The sequence below is a fragment of the Bemisia tabaci genome, chromosome 10 (assembly GCF_918797505.1).
Source record: "Bemisia tabaci chromosome 10, PGI_BMITA_v3".
NCBI classification, from domain to species: Eukaryota; Metazoa; Arthropoda; class Insecta; order Hemiptera; family Aleyrodidae; genus Bemisia; species Bemisia tabaci.
This window is the reverse complement of record NC_092802.1, coordinates 27,472,375-27,486,636: the sequence shown is the minus strand read 5'-3', so window position 1 is coordinate 27,486,636 and position 14,262 is coordinate 27,472,375. Positions and strand designations below refer to the sequence as shown.

The following is a 14,262-nucleotide window of genomic DNA, read 5'->3' as shown; positions in this document are numbered from 1 at the left end:
TTTTTGATTTGTGATGGCTCGTTCATGATGAAATAAAATTTCTGGAGACATTCAAAGATGTTGCCGTGTTAATGCATTCCTAAAAAGTACCAATAAAAAATTCTTGATAATTTTGAGCTGAGAATTCAAAGCAATCCTAGAGATTGAAAGGAATTGTTCATCAAATAAGTAAAAAACCATTTAATGGGCAAAGGAGGAAACAAAATACGCAATCCAGGAGTTTTAACACATTTTAAAAACAAAACAAAAAGAGGCACAGAATCACTCGGTGATCAACAAATCAGTTTTTAGAAAACTTTTAAAGTAGTGCTGTAAAAAAATATAAAATCTTAGATTCATAAATGCACAAAACTTGATTCAGATTAATAACTTAACAAAACAAAGAACCTTTCAACCATTGTGGAATGTACATTATTAAAACTCATTGAGGAACGATCCTTAAAAATTGAAATTACTTGATCAGTGTAAAATCCTGGCTCTCTTTTAGAGATTTCCAGCTTTTTTTGAGAGAACTTCTCAGTTTTGAATTTAGAGTGCCCTCATAGACCATTCAGTTTGGTTGCAGCGGCATCATCCAGTAGCCAGTGAACAAGACCATTTTTCGGACTGACTTGATTTACAGGAAGATCCTCTTTGTCTGCCAATACCCGCTGAAACAATGAGCTAGGATTATTAAAATATTAAAAATATCTACCGATCAAATAAAAATTTAACAACAGATCATTTAATTTTGTTTGACAGTTGAGGACTTAGGTGCAGAAAGGGCACTATTTTGTTAAAATGTCGAGAATCACTGCTAACAAGATATTCTTTTGTGAGTCAACTACTGTCACATAGACTCAGAAATAAACTAAACCCGTTACAAGATAGTCCTTAAAAACTGGAGAGTTTTAAACCATTGAAAACTTAAATTCTGATTTCTCTACCTAGCCAAAAAAAACTTTACCTCTGCTTACTGAGATCCCTTTTCTTAAGCGAGGTAACGAATAAGCCTACCGACAATTAATTACAATTAGCGCTGATAAAAGAATACCCTAGCATAAATATAACGGAAGGGAAACTCCTCAAAAATGTTCATATTTTTTTTTTCTTGAATACGAATATTTGATTTCTAAGAATTACAATTTCAAATCACTGCACAAAACACAGAGAAAGTAGACATTTTGTATCAGATGTAACACTGATACAGGTTTATAACAGCTTCCACTTAGATGATGGTGAGCTGTAAAATAAATCAAATAAATCATCATCCCTAGGATTACACACTAATAGCTAAAGTTCTAAACTGCGCGACTCCATTTGCAATGTTGCAGACTTCCTATCATACTTCATTTTATACTTGGAAAAGTAGTCGATATATTTTCCTGAAACCTTTCTTGATCGTTCTCCTCTCTTTGCAAAATATTCTGTGTGAATTTCAAGCCTTAAGCCCACCACCAAACTCTATGTTGTTTCTCTTCGAAAAATTAAAAATAGGTGGGAACATTTTGAAACATTGCAGTGGAGTGCGTGGTTTTGTACTTTAGCCATTGATACGACGATTACAATCAGTGAGAAATCAAAGAAAAACACGCTTCTCACCTTGATCATGTCAGCTTTTCCAGCACCCCAAATCGTGAAAATACTGGTGGCTGCATTGTTAATTACAGGAAACGTCAGAGTGACGCGACTGGGAGGTGGTTTTGGGGAGTCCGTGATCGGAGCGACCCACACTGAGGTCTCTTGGAGAAGTGGATGCCCTGGAAACAGCGAACAGGTGTGGCCGTCTGGGCCCATTCCCAAAAGCAGGAGATCAAATCGAGGTAACTGCACATTTCCGAAGTCAGCTTTCAGCTTTCCAATATAATCTTTGGCTGCTTCTTCGGCTGAAAACAATAAAAGAGAGCTATTTTCAAAATTCGCATTTTTCATACAAACTAACTTAGGTAGGTACCTATAATAAATACCATCATCAATTAAACACACTTTAACAGAAATGCACTAATTAGCACCAGGTATAAACTGAGAGAGAGAGAGAGGTTTGAAATTTTATCAATCTGTATGACTCAATGTTAAGGCCAAATTTCAACGACTACTTTCACGTTCAAAATAATTTGTCTTAACTTTGAATTCTTCACAGGAAAACAATTACTACTACCGTTGAGTTAATAGGTAGATATGAGCACTCCTAACTCATTATTTTCCAAATGCAAAAAACTCGGTGTGTTTTTGTTGAATTCAGCCTATTAACTTTTACTGAATGCTAAATTTTAGCAGATAATTTCCAGAACTAAGATAGAATTTAATTCGAATCTTGATACTTCAAAAACTTCTATCCATTTTTCTTTTACTTTCTTTTCATGAAAGCATTTTATTAATGGCTGAAGAATGTAAATGTAAAAATTCTCTATAAAATCTAATTTTTTTTCTCTTTCATTCATCACAGAGTCTCATAAATCACTGAAGAATATCAATGGCTTGGCTCCCAAACCAAGTGGGTGCTTTTGCTATGTTGCAAACGTCTTTGTCTTACTTTGTTTCTTTAAATAGAGAAGTAATTATCTTGAAAATTATGAAAACTTTTATTCTCTGTTTAAATGATATTCTGTAAAAATCTAAAGCAGTCAAGGTGGCTCGTTTCCCTTTGAATGAATGAGATACAAGTAAAAACTTCAAACTGGCAATTGAAATATATCAACGGTGAAACTACCAGACCATGTATCTCGGTTTGCGACATTGTAGACTTCCTGTCATACTTAATTTTTTAAATGGAAAACTACTCAACGTCAATTCTTAAAATATTCGTGTTATTTCCTCTCTACGCAAAGAAAAATCTGTACAAATCTTAAAAAATTATATTGATTCGTTCTCCTTCAAAATATAAATTAGGAGCGGAGATTTTTAAGCTCCGCAAACTAGATACATGGTCTGGTAGTTTCACCGTCAATATGGTTTTCACGAAGAGCCATCGCTACACTCAGACTAGTAAACACTGCTCTCATGGCGACTGAGGGAAATTATCGCAAAAAACACTGCAAACTTACCAGATAACTTTGGATCTATCTTCCTATACTGATCATCTTTAATTGGGACAACTCCATCTAGGGCTTTCTTATATGCACCATAGGTAGACTCGGTATCGTCAAAAGGTACAATCCGCTCATCACAGAAGTAGATTTTCCACTTGGACCATTCTGTTTTGACACCGGGCAAGCCTTTGGCTAACGCACCAATCAAGGACCCTCCTGAAATATTTAATCATAAAATTATTAAATGCATAAGATGGAAACTGAGTTTTTTTAATTTTACCTTTTTTCAACATGCTCCCTTACTTTATATCCTAGCAGTGACCTTTCTAGAAATTTTTGATCAATAACATTTTTACGGGGATGTGAGAGGTACAAACAATGAGACTGCTATTCTCATCAGTATACTGAGATTCTTTAATTGCTCGACAGTGTAGAAGCAGTGAAAGGAAGTTATGTAAGGAATACTTAAATTTTTTTTTATCAGTTAGCAGTGCGATGAGGCTGATAAAGATTATACCATCCAAAGACGTAAAAAATTTGACAAATCTGCTCCCTAATACTATTGTCTATCTAAGACCCAAAACTACTTAATTAAATTCGATGTTGAAACTAGAATATAACACAATATTATCACGAGAAATTATGCGAGTGTCCTGACCTGCCATGCTGTGGCTTCCTTGCCTCGTTTCCTGTTATGAATGAAAAACCAATGACCTTTATAACATGGAATACCTGCTAATTTTTCCTCATTCTAGAGTAAACATTCTGTAAAAATAAGCAATGAGATCAGTGATCCCAAGCGTGCGGATAGGTGTATCCGTGCCGTGCGGATCTTCCGTATAACTGCAAGGACCGTGTACAGACCAAAAGCTTAGGCCTTGTCCCCACGGGACGTTTTCATGGGATTTGTCCCAAGTTCGAATCGCTGGAATGAAACTTCTGGGATTTTTCCCAGTTACCGTCTCCACGGGACGGGGCTCATACAGTCCTGCGGCTAGTTTTCGCGGGAAGATAAATTGGTTAAAGTCGAGTATTTAACCGGGATTAAAATAATAATTGCACTCAATTGACAATTAGACACATTATTTTAACTAAACAAACATTAACAATGTAGTAATGAATAAAATATCGCACAGTTCGTTTTCACTTCTTCTTCTTCTCTCAGTGGGTCCTAGGGGTACAAGTACCATACTTGGTACTGGGAAAAATATTGATTAACTCAATATTTTTCCCAACTTCGTAAGTGGGATTTTTCCCTGGGACAAATCTCGTGAAACGGCTCGTGGAGACAAGGCCTTATGGGAAAATGCTTCCCCATTTTAAACACTCTGGACAGCATCCAGGAACACTGAATGACATTTACATGAGAGCACTGAACCCTGCATGTGAGTCGGAGGAATTCTTTGAATGAGGGAGAGTCAAAAAGAGAAAATCTGGTTGCAACAACAGTCCGACGAATGTGATAAAAACAGTTATCGTTGCATAAACTACCATTGCTGGACTGAAAATTCACTGAAAGCTTTGAAAATAAAGTAAATAATTAATGCAATTTGAAGAATTCGTACAAACCTGATACACCAATTGTGAAAGCGGATCTTTCCTCAATGGCTTTCTTGGAGATATTTTCAATGTATTCACACAAACGCTTGATCAGAGCATCCTCTGTCTTATGAACTTCAATACGTTTGTTTGAGGCCATGGTAGAAAAGTACCTGGAGGACGACAGGAACAAAATTAAAAATGATTGTTGAAGGAAGACTGGGAAAAAATTCTAGTTGATGAGCGCTGAACACAAATGAAGTCTTGTTCAAAATGAACTTCCAGGCAGTTTTATGAAAGCAAAAATGATTAAGGAATATGATTAGAGTGCATACGATACCAGACAAGCGAATGGCTTGCTAAGTTTATTCAACCAAGGTGAACTTGATTTTTTATTACCTTGAAAACCACAAAACTGAAAGGAGAACTGAATCTTATCACTTATCAGAAACACATGGGTGGGGGGTAGTGGTGTAAACAAACATTGATAAGGACAAGAACAGCGCACTCTTCAGGCTTGGAGTGAAACAGGTTGGGACTCTCTACTGCCGCTAGAGTGCGGTAAAGTCGAAATATTTGAGATTGTTCTGTTGTGTTGGCAAATCCAAAGAGTTGTTTATCGGTCGCCGATTTGTAATCAGTTTTGATTCTGTTGCGCGAGAATCTTGCGTTCGAAAATTTTCAGCTGAAACGCGTTAGTTTTCGACAGTAATTCTGACAAAACCGGAGTCTCTATTTTGTTACAATAATTGTACAGAAATTCGGTGATTATCGTTTTGTTGTGAAGGTGTTTTTCGCTGCATTTTTCGTGCAATTCAATCGTGCGTCTGTGCAAAGAGTGCAACTTATCATTGAACGCGCGAATATTTCTCACTTATTCAAGCATTTCATCGTTGGGTGTCTTTACTTTTCGTCAGTCGATGCCGCCTCAAAGTTATTGAAACGATGAAATTGTCGATCAATCTCACAGGTTTAATACCAAGTTTGTTTGGAGCTTTTACTTGATTTTATAACCCCTAAATATTAATTGTGTCAACTCAGTCCTACTGAATTATGACTGATCTTCTCTATCAGTCACCAACCAGTACAACCCCTCGCAGTGATTCATTCCGCTGTGCCTTGCTAGATGTTTGTCGGTCCCCCGTTCTATCGAGATACTCGAGAGAAGACAGAGCAAACATGGGCTTCAGCGATTTAAAACATAGTCGTAGTGATGACCTGGTGCTACAAAGCGCCCCTGTCAACGGGCCAGAAATGCAGCATGGCATCAGTGATGCTGCACTCCAGATTCAAAAAGATGCCTGTGTTGTCTATGAAGATGACGTATCGAATGGGTCGGCCAAACCTGCAATTAGTTCGCCAAGTAATTCTGAAAGTGGAGGTGCGAAATACCGCGATAAATCGTTTTTGAAGTTAACTGGTGATTTTGGTAATGATGTGCCGAATAAACGTGCTAGCCAACATGTTGAGCTTTACGACAAAGTTGACCCAGAGGATAGCATTCGGGACATCATCTCGGAGAATGATTTCTACAGGTCAGTGCTTGTTTATTTATGTAGATAATTCCACAGGTTCTTTTTCCTCTTATTGCAGGAGCTCAAAACTCAAAAGTGGTTTTTTACCATGACATGTAGTAATTCATGTCAGAGCTTTCAGCTTGCGTATGGATGAAGTATCAGAATTGTAGAAAAGACACTAAGTGTGATGGTCTAAAATTATGGATTTTTCTCCTTTTGTGGATTTAGTTTTTACTTCTTGTATTGTGGTGTGTACCTAGAGTGAATCCATCGTTTTCTCAGACTAGATTTGCTTCATTGAAAAGTTGAATAGCAGAAAAGAAGAAGCAATGAGATACTCTAGCCAACCCCAAGCCTAATATGACAAAACTCTGAGATCACCTTTTTAAAAAGCAGGATCTAAAGGGTCCTGAATGACATTACATCATCAAAAAATTTCACCTCACCAACTATTCATAAATTTGTTAGTGATCTTATGTTCTGTTCTTGGTATAGTCTTCTAGTCTTTTTAGCATCTCAAAATTCATTGAGTCTAATTTATTTATTTATTATTACAAAAACAAAATTACAAAAATAATCACAATTAAACTGGCAAGGCCCTCCAGTAAGTAATCAGACCCACTTTATCAGTTTTTATCATCCTGAAATTTAAATTTTAATTCAGTAGTATCATGAAGAAATTAAGTTAATTACCTGTCTTTATAACAGGGAGGGATTTAAGGGTTTCCCTCAGCGCATTCTGTGGGTCCATCCAAGTTCGATAAGTACTTCCAACTTTTTGAGAGATTACCCCCTCAGGGGTATTTGAGATTTTTTTTTGAAAAAAAAAATAAAAAAAAAAATAATTAAATAAAACTTGTTCCATGTATCCCACGTCCTCATCTCAATCTGTCTGTGGGGGAGGGGGAGAAGGGGCAAATTTGCAACAGAATCCCCTGCAATTTTTCCCAGAACTCTCTTTCCCCGAGCCCGATAAAAAAAATCGTTAATTTCCATTGAAATTTTGCGAAAGTCATGCAATTTTAACCGTAGTTTTTCCACGGACGCCTAATTTTTACGCTAATGTACGCCCGGCCGTTTTTTAACGCGACCGATCGCTACCCTCAACGCGCTGGTTGCGTCTCGAGAAGTCTCTGCAACCGTTACGATTGAACTTGAATACCCTTGGTCATTTACGAGAGCTAGTAAGAACCCTGCTCGGAAACCCGAAGGATTCGGCGCCGAATTTCGTTTTTATAAGTACAATGGGGTAGTTGCATGAAATTTTTTTGAAAAAGGCTTGTATTGGAGGACAAGGCTAATATTAGTACTTGGGTGCAGTTTTTGAAAAAATTGAGATATGAGTGCTTTCAAGTAAAACGAGTCTTTTTGCATAATCTGTGGAAAATCCGCTCACAAGTTCCAGTTTTCGAGCATCCAAAAGTCAGTTTGAACTTTCTTTCGACCATAAGGATCCATGTAATTTCAAAACTTTGAACATGCGAGTATCTCTCGAAATGGTAAAAAATGCACTAAAGTATGCGCCAGGCCTTGTCCTTCCAGCCCCTCAATTAATTTTTGAACTCGGACATATTGTGTGCCAATTTTGAGAGAAGCGGGGCTGAAATGTGAATTTTTCGGCATGCTTACACGTGATTTCTTATTCTTTGGAGATACGCATGTGGGTCCGTTACTATTGTGTGTTTAGACGCTTGCTGCGCCGCACGCAGCTGTTATCGTTCGAAGGAATTTGGTTCTTTTCGTCTGTCTTATCTTCCTGGTCAGCGAAGAAACGAAAGCTGTCCGCGATCACTAATAATATGTTGCAATATTTCTACAAAATAATGCATGTGAAAATGCCGCAAAATTCACTTTTAATTCAATTTTATAAAAAGGACACACAGGTATATGAGGAACCCAAAAGTGCGCAAAAAATTATTTACTTAGTTGCAGGCAAGACAGGAGTAATAAGTGACATTATTCCTCCAGACAGCCAATTATAAAGGGCCGCCCTCTTCTGCCAATTTCTAACCTGAAAATGTGTTCGTTATGTGTCCAAAACGCAACCACGAAAGCATGCAGAAGATAGCACATTCCGTAAGTGCTAAGGAAAAACGCCGTATGAGCCTCCAAGCGTCGCCAAATTTCCTTCCGGAAATCACGAATTTTCTGGAAAATTTGTAAATATTTTTCCTCCAATTTTTCAGATAATTTTGTTTGCATTATCACCTAAAATTCCTGAAAATTTCAAGAAAAAATACTCATAACTTTCTTCAAAAATAACCATTTTCTGAGAAGAAATTTGGCAACTCTCGTATGTTCATACGGCAGTGCGGCTGTCAAGCTTAACACTAGCCTGACATGAAAATGAATGCCACCTTTTTTTATTTAATTGAAATACAAAATGTCGATTTTTAATCATCCAAACGCTTTCCAAGATTTTTTTGACTGATAACCGGCAATTTAACAAAGAAAGTAGGCTTTTCCCACTAAAATTCTCCGATCAGAATCTTCCGAGCCCGTTTTCTCAAAACTTCATTTTTGCACTCACTGCTCTCTTCGCTATCGTGGCAGCGGTCCAGTGGTCCATTCTGGTCGGGGTTGAGGACAAGTTTGTTGATCCCAAATGGAGCTTTGACCCCAAGACTTGCGTTTATTAAGCCACTAATATATCTCACTTTGTGCTTTAAATTAGGCCCTTATCTGATTGTGAGGATGCCTGAGATATTTGCTGTGGAAAAGAAAAAAGACCCATCCTCATAGCGCGTCGTATCGGTCGGGTTCTTGGGAGCAAATTGCCGCGGCTAATTGTCGATTTGTTGCTCGCCCACGTTAAACAGCCAATTACGTCGGTTAATACTCCTACTTAATTGCTTCCTGAACACCCGAAAAAGAGCCTGCCAATTTTTCACCACAAACGCCCAGTATTTTTTTTCTTTTTTTTCTTTTTTTTCCTAACAAATTTTATTGAAATAAAACGTAACTTCTATACGAATATGTCTTGTATCTATCTACATAATTTAAATAAAATAAATTACTTACTTTCACTAAGTATACAAAGTAACGTTAGATAAACACAGGAATTATAATTTTCTCTGTCTTTTTTTTTTTTTTTTTTTTTTTTTTTTTGAAATATTAAAACAAATAAGTTACTGGTTCAAGTACTTAACATTCTTCCTTTCACACTCCATTCATACTGTTATTCATATCTTACAGACTTCTACACTAGAAATTTCAGGGTATTTTTCTTTTTAGATTTGAGGAGCACGAGCTGACAATATTCGTAAATAGGCGAGATGGTTTCACAAGGAAATAAGAAATAATTTTAGTAAAAATTTGCGGGTCAATTTTTATGCTATACCTTATCAGACTTCATTTTGAAATTGGGAATCATCATTTCTGGTTCATTCATAGAAACATCTATACTGATAAAAATATTTGTGTTCTTGTGTTACGTTCGGCTGTTATAGGAAAGTGAAACACAAACCAACACAACTTTTGTGTTGATTTTGGTACAGTTCACGATGAATTTTGCGCAGAAAATAGTGGAGAGACTAGGAAAATGCATTTCTCCGATCGCGACTTTTGAATTCATCACTCGTTTTTTATTAAATGTCTTCAAGAAAACTACGTGGCATTTTCTCTTGGAATTGTCAACCGAAAACGGGGGATATTTTATGTGTTACTTCTTGTACTTACTAACCAAACTTTTGTGTTGAACCTCTCTGTGTGCTCTCCACTGTGCACAACGCGAAAAGTATGTATCTCGATCGTATAGTTTACAAATCTTTGATTATGTTTCATTTTCTTTAAAGAAAACTAAGATCTCTCTCCCGCTATAAACTTAGTTTTGAAGGAGAGCTAAAATTCTGATTTGCCATGTGAAGGTCACGAACCTGCCCGGTCGTATATCATTCTTTAGGACTACGGAGAGAATCTTTAAATCTGATTTTTCAACCCAACTTTACAAAAATAGCCCAAAGTAGGTAATACAAATTTCGATTCCGCTGACCAAGGTCCTTTTTTCTAGTCCACGCACAGTGGATCGAGTCAATTGGAGAAGTCAAACATGAAATTTTTGACAAAAATTGCAAATTTTTTTGTTTAATTCGTCACATTTTAAATTTAAAGGGGTGTTTCTGAAAGAATCTGAAATCTTCTGAAAGAATTTGAAGGTCAAAAATGGATGGCAACCCTGGGAAAAGTACCTTCCACGGTAGTTTTGTGCAAGGCTCGGAATGGCTAACTAATAATGGCGTGCTTTGCGATGTATCGATTGATCGGTCTTTTAGACGTATGGTAAAAGATCGAATATTAAGTTGTTCGTTGTGAACACCCTGTTTATATCGATCCTTTTCCATAGCTTTAAATGACAGACCAATCTATAAATCGCAAAGCACGCCACGCAATTGGTTATAGCTGAGAATGAGAATCGGCACCCTGAGAAACTATTCGATCATACGAATTGCCAAGATTTTTTCGGTGCTCGAGTAGATTTTTTCTTTGTTTATTGGGTTTTTCGATGGCGGGGTCGTTTGAATTTCGGAGAATTTTGTTTGAAGAGAAAAAACGCTAATACCTATTTTGCGTGTAAATCCATTAGAAACATTGTTTGCAACTTGATTTGATGAGGAAGTGCATACTATCGTAATTCAGGCGCAGGTTAATGGTCCATTACTAATTAACACACGTGAGTTCGTGCTGTCGTGTCTTTTTAATGTGTTAGCCTCACGAGTTCTTTAAAATTCGAGGCAACAGTTAAATAAATAGTCAGATAAATGAATTGCTTGATATTAAAGAAGTGCATGACTCCAAGGTTTTAAACCGTCCATTTTACGTTGTAGAAGGACCGAACTGTTTTATACTTTTGACTACCGGGTTCTTTTCAGGAACTGAACATCATGTGGCAAAAACATTTTTCATCATCCAAAGTTTTCCGGCTGAATTCACAGTTTTCAGTTTTTTGGATCCTTGATTTTTCGGAGTTAGGCATGTCTTGGAGCGAGGGATTCAGAATCCATCGTTTCGAAAAGTGGCCAATAGGAACAAAAAAACGGGAAAAACTGAATGCAGCCGGAAATTCTCGTCAATCTAAATTTACAAACAGGTCTCAGACTTTTAACAGGGTGTCTAGCATCAGGAAAAACCAGAAAATATCAGGAATTTTGGCCGATCAGGAAAAAATCGGGAAAATCAGACGTTTTATCAGGAATTTATTTTACGCGAATTTTCTCAGCCGGATTCGGGCACTTTTCGGAACACAAAAAATTAGTGTCTATCATTTCAATTCCAAACGGGAGAAAGGATCTCTGAAAAAAAGACGAGTAGGATAGAATGAAAAGAAAGAAACTTATCGCGAGGAAAAATAAAATGTTGTGACCATGAAAACCACTTGGATTGCGCATTTTGCAAAGAGGAACCAAGATCATTCTAATGTTGCTAGGATTGCGCAACTTACATTCTTTGCAGAAAATTACTTACTGCATTCATGAAAAAAATCAAATTTTCGTCTTAAATTCGTAATTTATTGGGGGTCAAGATTAAGTTAGTTTAGATGATGTGTTTTTATTTGCAAGGTGAAAAAAGTTGCACAATCTTAACGACGTCGGAACACTTTTGGTTCCTGTTTGCAAAATGCAGTCCACGTTTTCACGATTACACGAGGATTACATTTTGCAATGAGGAACCACTATTTCTGGCCCATTTTAGAAACAACATACATGCCATTGGTTTCCCTAAGCACATATCGACGGTGTGAGTCTGCAATCACATAACTCGGTTTGCGACGTCGCAGACTTCCTGGCATACTTTATTTTTTAAACGGAAAACTACTCTACGGCAATTCTTTAAAACAGCCGTGATTTTTCTTCTCTGTGCGGAGAAAATTCTGCAAAAACTTTAAGGAATGATGCCAGCTTGTTCTCCTTTAAAAAAATAACACAGAGGCGGAGAGTTTCAGCCACCGCAAACAAGTTATGTGATTACCGACTTATACCGCCGATGTGTGCTTTCATGAGAGAACCAGAGATGGTGGTTCCTTACTGCAAAATGTAATCCTCGAGATCGTCATTTTTTTCTGGATTGGGCTTTTCTCGAAGCCAGCGATAGGAAATTTCACTGGAAAAAAAAACCACATTGGATCTAGCGTCCAGACTCGAAAACTCTCTCAGTGCTGGCAGCGCGAAACGCGTACTGGCGCCCGCAAGACTGCATGGATACTTCACGCATTGCTCATATGCACCGTGGCGCAATGCGTGAAGTATCCTCCGTGGTGTACGCGCAATGCATGAAGTATTCTTGCAGTCTTGTAGGCGCTAATACGGGTTCGGCGCTGGTCGTACTGGAAAAAAAAAACACATTGGATCTAGAGTCCAGACTCTTGAGAACATTTACAAGAAAAAGGACTTGATTCAATCAGATTCAAGCTTAACTCAAAAGGAAATCCGCTCAAATTAAGAGGCTTGGTTCTTGATTTAAGCTAGATTCTGATTGAATCAAAAGTACTTTTTCTTGTCGATGTTTTTAAGAGTCTGGACTCTAGATCCAATGTGTTTTTATTTCCAGTGGGGGCTGTGGCCTCCAGGGAAAGCGTTTTTGGAAGAAAAGTAATACCACAAATACGTTTTTTTTTTTTGACCCACACATTCGACTCCTTCGATATTCGTACTTAATCCTGGTACACCCTGTATACTGTCCCTGATTCCATCATCCTGTTACTTTCAGCATTCGGGCCACAATTTCAGTGTTATTTTCTCTTTTAAAACGTCTAAACAGGGCACAAAAAGCAGCGCACTGGAAAAAAAACACATTGGATCTAGAGTCCAGACTCTAGAGAACATTGACAAGAAAAAGGACTCTTGATTCAATCAGATTCAAGCTTAAATCAAAAGGAATTCCGCTCAAATTGAGAGGCTTGGTTCTTGATTTAAGCTAGATTCTGATTGAATCAAGAGTATCTTTTCTTGTCGATGTTTTAAGAGTCTGGACTCTAGATCTGATGTGTTTGTTTGTTTGTTTTTTTTTCCAGTGTTTTATGAGAGAGCCAGAGATGCAAAATGTAATGTTCCGTATTGCAAAATGTAATCCACGAGATCGTCATTTTTTTCTGATTTGGGCTTTTCTCGAAACCGGCGATAGGAATTTTGGCATCTCCGCTCCAGGCTCATCCGCATGCAAATGGCAACGAGATTAACGGAGGATTGCCGTGTCAAAAGACAGACTAGACGCGTGCGGCCCTCCCAAGCGCCGAAATTCCTTCAAAATTTGAAATTGATCCTGACGCGAAGAGTCGGAGAATGTCTCGCCCAAGACGAACGTTTATAAATAACCGGGGAACGAAAGAAGGGAGGTCCTCATGACCTTCCATTTTAATAAATTGCTCCGGCTTACCGCCGCGCAAATGATCAAATTTTTAACGAATCGCCCTGCCGAATTCCAGGCCGTCGCGGCGCACAGTGGATCGAGCCGATCAGAGATATCGGACATGATTTAAAAACTTTAAAAAGCGTATATCTTCATTAAAATGAAATGTGGATGTTTCTAAAGTATTTTCATCGGTTTTGTCGTAAAATTTTCTATTAATAGCACTCCTTGAAATTAAAATTGTGACGAGATAAACGTAAAATTTTCAAATTTTTGTCCATAAATTCATGTCCGCCTTCTTCGAAAGACTCGTTTTACTGTGCGACGCTCGACGCTGCGCTGTCGCGTCAAGGAAGGGGTTCGGATAAAGCTTTCTTTGTTCCTGCGAGTCGTAGCTATTTTCGTGTTTTTTTCGATTTGTAGAGGAAAAAATTTGGATGTAAGGACAAAAATACAGGGTGTTTACAGGTCTATAAGAAATGGAATTGTTAGAGAATTTTATCAAAAAACTGAAAATTTGAAGAATCTTGAAACTAATCGGAGGAAATAACACTGAAATGTTCAATCAATCCCAACAGACTACCGGTAAAAATAATTAAGAGGCTTGGAGGATAAGGCGCATAATACGTGCAGCTTTTGAAAAAATAGAGTTATTAATAATTTCAATTAAAACTAGTCTTATTGCTTTTTCTGTGTAAAGTTGGCTCCCAAATTCAAAGTTTTGAGCATTTCAAAGGCAGTTTGAAATTTCTTTCCGCCTTAAGGATCCGCGTAACATCTACACTTCAAACACGTATTTCTCGAAGTAGCAAAAACTGAACTTATGCGCCTTGTCCTCCCAGCCCCCAATTCTCAAG

At 37.5% G+C, this 14,262-nt stretch overlaps 2 protein-coding genes across 5 annotated transcripts in view; one reads left to right on the top strand and one right to left on the bottom strand.

Annotated features, from left to right (window-relative positions):
• Positions 1 to 165: 165 nt before the first annotated feature.
• Pgls (6-phosphogluconolactonase) lies at positions 166 to 5,079 on the bottom strand. 3 transcript variants are annotated; one of them, XM_019062443.2, is made up of 5 exons: positions 4,947 to 5,079; positions 4,578 to 4,720; positions 3,024 to 3,224; positions 1,582 to 1,865; positions 166 to 650 (listed from the first exon to the last, which is right to left on the bottom strand). In XM_019062443.2, exons 2-5 carry the CDS (start codon positions 4,705 to 4,707, stop codon positions 540 to 542), a joined length of 726 nt encoding a protein of 241 aa, XP_018917988.2. In that variant the 5' UTR covers positions 4,708 to 4,720; positions 4,947 to 5,079; the 3' UTR covers positions 166 to 539. The 3 variants fall into 3 exon arrangements, with proteins under 3 accessions (XP_018917988.2, XP_018917990.2, XP_018917989.2); XM_019062445.2 differs by lacking the exon at positions 4,947 to 5,079 and adding an exon at positions 4,888 to 4,906; XM_019062444.2 differs by lacking the exon at positions 4,947 to 5,079 and adding an exon at positions 4,883 to 4,901.
• A 102-nt stretch (positions 5,080 to 5,181) lies between these two features.
• The window catches only part of LOC109044568 (uncharacterized), a 145,386-nt gene continuing 136,305 nt past the window's right edge, over positions 5,182 to 14,262 (top strand). Inside the window, exon 1 of one of the 2 annotated variants that reach the window (XM_019062373.2) lies at positions 5,182 to 6,082. In XM_019062373.2, the coding sequence (XP_018917918.1) occupies positions 5,601 to 6,082 (482 nt within the window). In that variant the 5' untranslated portion in view covers positions 5,182 to 5,600. The remainder of the gene's footprint in view (positions 6,083 to 14,262) is intronic. The other variant, XM_019062372.2, reaches the window with a different exon arrangement.